Source organism: Lipotes vexillifer, unplaced genomic scaffold, assembly GCF_000442215.2.
Source record: "Lipotes vexillifer unplaced genomic scaffold, Lipotes_vexillifer_v1.1 scaffold414, whole genome shotgun sequence".
Lineage (NCBI taxonomy): Eukaryota > Metazoa > Chordata > Mammalia > Artiodactyla > Lipotidae > Lipotes > Lipotes vexillifer.
In genome coordinates this window covers 3,032,785-3,038,939 of record NW_006782864.1, presented here as the reverse complement: position 1 = coordinate 3,038,939, position 6,155 = coordinate 3,032,785, and the positions used below count along the sequence as shown (strand labels likewise).

Genomic DNA, 6,155 nt, shown 5'->3' with positions numbered 1-6,155 from the left:
TCCCTACAATCTATTCTCTACTAAGAAGTGACAGCTATTTATTTATTTAATTATAAGAAAAATCATGTCATTTCTCAGCTCCAAATTCCCCGAAGGCTACCTATCTCCTACAGAGTAAAAGGGAAATTTGTGAGACAGGGTTGTGAGTACAGCAAATTTGTGAGTGCAGGGTTGTACTCAATCTGCCCCTGGCTTTCTTACCCTGAATCCCCTTCTCACTCTTCTCTGGTGACTCTGCTCCAGCCAGGCTGAGCTCCTGGCTGTTTTTCCTACACGCCACGCATACTCATGTGTTCAGGCCTTGGCACTTGCTGTACCTCTGCCTAAAACACCCTTCCCCCCAGGTGTCTGTCTACACAGGCTCCTCCCTCAGCTCCCTCAGGTCTTTGCACAAGGTCACATTGGGAAGCTGCCTCTGGACATCCTATGCAAATTCCAACCCTCCCTTGCTTCTCCTGTACAAACTGCCTCATGCATTACCCTGTGACGTCCTTTCCCAGCTGCATGTAAACTCCACAAAGTTAAGGTAGGGATGTTTTGTTTTTTATTTGGTTTAGTGTGGTTTCCTGTTATATTTCCAATGCCTAGAAAAGTTCCAGCTAAAAGTCGACCTTGAATAAATACTGATTGAATAAACGAGTGAATGAATGAATATATGAGAAGAGCCTCTAACTCGTTTGTCTAGTGAGGTACCTTGTCTACGTGCTCTCCCTTTGTGCACTTTTCTAGATGACTAGATGAGAGGAAAACAAAGGCCAGCCCTGTTTCTGAGAGTGCCAGGACCCGGCAGAAGGTCCCTGAAGAGAAGTCTCTGGAGCCCTTTGAAGCTGACATTGAACCTTGGTGGAATGGAAGTGTTCTACACACCAGTGGGGACAGTGGCTGGCTGAATATTGTGGAAGGTAGAAAGAATGAATTTAAATTCTTCCAAAGGAAGTATTGTTCTGACTGTGTCTGACTGATGCCAAAATACATATGAGAGGAAAAAGTCAACTCATCCCTTTTGAGTGCTCTGTACATAAAAGCACCTTTCAACTCTCCCTCCGGCTTTTTCTGACACTGTTGTTGATATATACACAAGCCTAAGGAGACACTGTCTATTGCTATGATTATTATTAAATGAAAATTTTATTCAGCAATTGCAGATTTGCTCTTGGACACAGGCTCTGAATGGTCACGGACTCAGGCTGTGTCACATCAGCGTTTTGTAGCGTCTGACCCCACTTCTACAGCAGACATACTCCAAATCAATGTCCTTGATGCTTACGCTGTCTCTCAATAGCTTCCGGGTTGCCCTGGCTAGAGATGTCCACAGGCCACTGGTGTGGGTCCCCAAATGTTGGGACTGCACTTTAATAACTTCTCTGGGAATTAAAACTTTCTGGTGGCTGGCAGAACGCTTTGCTTTGGTTGTTGTCTGGAAAGATTTGAGGGTCTAAGCCACCTTGTTTGTCTCTTATCTTTGTGCTGTCCTGGTTTCAGCTATTTTTTTTTTTTTCTATAGAAGGGTCCGAGTCTATAATTCTATGGCCACAGATGTGGTAAAAAGAAATACCCCCCTTTCCTGCCCTTTCACTGAACACAGCTTTTAGTAACATTATTAGCACAAGAACAGGATATTGGCAACTCAACTGTTAAACCTGTCTGTGATTATGCTTCCTTGAGATCACTCTGATGTCACCAGTGTAATCTGAGCATGGAGCTTTTGTTCACACTTTAAATAGCAGTCCCGGAATGATTTTGCTACAGACTCTCTGGAGAGCCCGGGAGCTGAATTCCCAAAGATTCACACATCGATGAAAGCCAAGCCAAGCCACCCGGCCAGAAGCATGTCCACCTCATTGCGAGTAAGCCCGTCCATCCACGGCTACCACTTCGACACAGCCTCACGTAAGAAAGCCGTGGGCAACATCTTTGAAAACATAGACCAAGAAGCATTACAGAGGCTCTTCAAAAACTCTGGGGACAAGAAAGCAGAGGAGAGAGCTAAGATCATTTTTGCCATAGATCAAGATTTGGAGGAGAAAACACGAGCCCTGATGGCTCTGAAGAAGAGGACGAAAGACAAGCTTTTCCAATTTCTGAAACTGCGGAAATACTCCATCAAAGTTCACTGAGGACCAGAGGATGGATAAGGACATTAGCCAAGAACGGACATTTAAAGACCAAGCGAGTCTATGAAACCTAACGCGCACAGCATCTTGTTGCTGCCTTGTAAGTTTCTCTTCCATAGGAACAGAACGAACTTGTTACAAAGACTCCAACTAATTTCACGCCTGTGCTGTTACAGTGGAGAAGGAAATGCTTTCAGCAAGGACTGGAAAACTCCCCCTGCAGGAAAAGGACCGATGCTGATGTCAGGGGCGAGTCTGGACAGACATACTGAGAACTGAAACTGAAGAAAACAGAAGTCTGCGGAAGAATGGAGGCCAGGGTCTCCCTGTCAGGCCCTAGGACTTAAACTCAACCTGAACTTTTTTTCCTTAACCAAACTGGGTAGGGGGAGGGAAATGGGGAACAGGAGAGAGAATTCCATGCTGCAATTGTTTACTGAATTTTTTATTTGAATGTTCAAAGTGTTGCCAAGCTTCAATGTTGTCTATTGGTAGATTTCTTTTTTTTTTAGAGATCAGTAATTGATTATTTATTTGCATTTATTACAATGCCTTAAAAAGTGCACCACATGGGTGTAAGTACAAATTCAAGGAACTGCATTATTTTCAGCAGCTCAGTGAAACCGTACGCCACCTTCTGGTTTGTAAGGGGTTTTTACGCATTTCAAACTGCTTTTGCCCAAAAGTTAAAATAATAGGGTCCTTCATAAATCCGAAGCACTGTGAACAAATTTTATAGTTTTTTTTAATCTTCTAACTAATGCTAAAATATAATCTAAATTTCTTACAGTTACTGCAGTAAGCATTAGGAAGTGAATATGATACACTTAATAGTTTATAAAGATGCTATGGTTTCTATAATTTATTATTCATGACAAGTGATATGCAACCTTAATAAATTATTTTAAACTTAGCTGCTCTTGGTGTGTGATGATTGGTATCAAAGGAAAAGTAAGATGGTAATTTTTATTATTATAAACTTTTATAAGCTTTTCTAAGGATTTTACTCTAAGAGTAAGAGGTGCTTTTAAAGTAGCTTTGCATTGCCACCTTATTCAAAGCAAATTCTTACATCAAGTATCTAGGAAGTTTCTCTGTCCCGACTTTGAAATATAAGATATAGGCATAGAAATTCATAGAGTGGCTCATCAGTATTGTTGTTTATGTATCCATAGAAGGTGAGTTTCAAAAGGTTTTTCTCTCCATACTTTTGAAATTTTTCCTCTGTGGCTATGGTAGCTGTGTACATTTATTTCTCCCAAAACAATATATCTGAGGGTCAGAGTCTGAATTACGATCAAGATTTTGTGGCTTATCAATGTTTATTTAATATTAACCAATATGGGAATAACATTACAATCTCTTTGCTTATTTCCTCATAAAATTATAATAAAATATTTCTAAGAAGGTATATAGCAATGCCTGCTGCATTTTCCTATCAGAAATAAATTTTAAAATTTCCCTAGAAATTAAGTGTTTCAGAAGCATCTACAAAGGTTTTAGAAACTGGTGATCATAGTAAAACAAAAGTGAAAGATCTGAAATCTTTGGGGAGAGTTATAAATCAGGTTTTTAAATAATATATTTTTTAAAACAGAAATTAAGTAGTCAAGTCGGTTTTCAAATGTTAATTGATTCACTTACTGAAGATAGTATAAATCATTCCATTTAAAAAGGATTTTTTTTACATGACAGCATCCATAAAAAACACAGATCAATATGCAAAATTGTGTGTGTGTGCATTTTCCCTGGAGGAGTATTTCTGATTTCCATCAGATTTGCAAAGACATCCATGAAACCAAAATAAGTTAAGAACAAAAAAGAAGGAGTTCTGACAGGTGGAAGGCTTGGCTAGTGATGGTATTTGGGGATCACCAAAGTGAAGGCTTTGGAAATGAATAAGCTTCCTACCTCTGATAGGGCCTGTCAGTGACACATTTTCTCTGTCCATCTAGGGTGCCCCAAAGACAGTGATAAACTGCTTGGGAAGGAAATTTAGTAAATTCCTCCCCCAGAGAAGTTATCAAACTCCACAATCTCAGTGAACATGTTCAACTTATCTTCCACTCCAAGACTTTAAACACATCTCAGATGCTGAACGTCATTCAAAGGTTGAGTTTATTATATGTACTCATAACTATATTCTCTGCCTCTGTTGTTTTCAATAGAGTACAATGCGTATCTTACCCACTTTTCACATCAGTGTGTATTAACTTAGTTTTCTTGCAGGATATTATTATTATTTTCTGACTGCAGGACCATAACATGGGGAACAAATTAAAAAGCAGTTGGGATATGATCCACAATGGTGTGGAGAATAATAATTCTTTCTGTAGATTATTACACAAGCGTGGCATCCTTCTACTTCATGGAGAACAGAAGTTGGAATCAATGCACAAGGATGATTTTTAACTTTGTGATATTTTTATTATTTAATGTGAGGTGAAAGGATCCATCATTAGAACAGGTAGGATTAGTTCTGTTCAGAAATCCTTCTACGGCACAAGGACGACCGAATATATCTCAAGACATCTCATTATAATAGAAGAAATAAAAGCAACAAAGATGAAATAGCTTATTGATATTTTTCTATCATTAGGATCATAATAATAACAACTAACTTTCACTAAGTGCTTACTATTCACCAATTTTCTAAGTGGTTTTCTTGTGTGTATATTAAATCGCTTCATTAGTACCGTGATATAAAAGCATGCGTGTGCATGCATGTGCCTATGTATGTATAGTAATGAAACTGAGGCACAGAGAGGTGCAGTAAATTTCCCAATAACACACAGCTAATGAAGGCAGGAATCAAACCCAGAGAGCCTTCATTCCGAACCACTAGGTTAGACTGCTCCTCTAGGAGGAACTAAACTTCTCTTTTATCCTTTGAAGTGACAATTACTTATATGCTAGTAAGAAAGGCAGGAAAGCAAGCCCTCTGAGAAATCATTTTTATCTGATCTGTGTCTATTCGTCTATTTATTTGGCACTTGCACTTCATACGGAAAGCTTCTCAATCATTTTAATTGTATCAAAGATTTCTCAGATATAGCCTTTCTAGTCTGCAGTTAAAATAACACCTGGGTTAGCACCTTGGAACAAAAGATCACATCTAAGTTCTCTTCTGAGTCGACAGTCAAGGCTTTGGGTCTGGGTTTGCTCACTGGGGGAAGTTAGAAACTGTGGATTCATGGTTTTATTCACTCAGTGTAAACCTTCTCAGTTCCCAGCCCTGGCCCAGCAAAGGAGGGTTCGTACCCATAGGAATCGCTGACAGATGAGATTTACTGAGAAAGGGGCCTGGGATATGTGACTGCCTGATATTTCTTTCCCGTTGTCCGAGGGTAGTCAGAGAATGTGACTGCTGTTCCCTTGGAGAGCCTTCCTAACAAACAAATCATTAAGCCGTGGTCTAGGAATCGCATGCCCTTTCAAAGCGCATCTGCCCTTCCAAATTCCACGCAAGGGCTTCCCGGAATGGCATGTAATTTAATTGACCCCCTCTGTCACACACAGGGGGTTGTAGAGTGGAATCAGGGTCTCTACCTTCTCCATTTGTGCAGCAGAAATGTAGTAAAGCACCCACGTGTGGGCTGCCATGGACAGAACAAATCTCTAGTCTCCTTGTCAGAGGAGCAAGAGAAGGTTTTAAAATGAATACAGTGAGATCCGTGGTAGAAGTTTAACCAGGATGCTATGGGAGCAGAGGTGTGTGTGTGTTTGTGAGTGTGAGTGTGTGTGTGTGTGTGTGTGTGTGTGTGTGGTGGTGGTGACGGGGTGTAGAGAGTAGCAGCAGAACTGGTGAAAATCTATTCCATTCCAAACTGGGGCGATCCTAGAAGATTCCATAGAGAAGTTTCAAAGTAGGATTTAGGAGAATGGAGAGGAAAAATGTCATTCTGGCATCTGGGTGTAGCATCCGCAAAGGCAAGGAGGTGGGAAAGAGTGTACATTGTTTGAGAATCTCTATGCAGTTCACGGTTAGGGGCCTAAGCATTTGGAGCAATCATTAGAAAGGCAGCTGGATCTAAAAGACAA

General features: G+C 40.3%; 1 protein-coding gene across 1 annotated transcript; it reads left to right on the top strand.

Moving 5' to 3' along the window:
• Positions 1-1,796: 1,796 nt before the first annotated feature.
• On the top strand, positions 1,797-2,117 carry TCIM (transcriptional and immune response regulator). Its single transcript, XM_007455483.1, has one exon. The coding sequence runs from the start codon at positions 1,797-1,799 to the stop codon at positions 2,115-2,117; it is 321 nt and encodes a 106-aa protein (XP_007455545.1).
• Positions 2,118-6,155: the final 4,038 nt, after the last annotated feature.

Coding starts and splice junctions, on each gene's coding strand:
- TCIM (XM_007455483.1), top strand. CDS start 1,797: ATGAAAGCCAAGCCAAGCCACCCGGCCAGAAGCATGTCCACCTCATTG.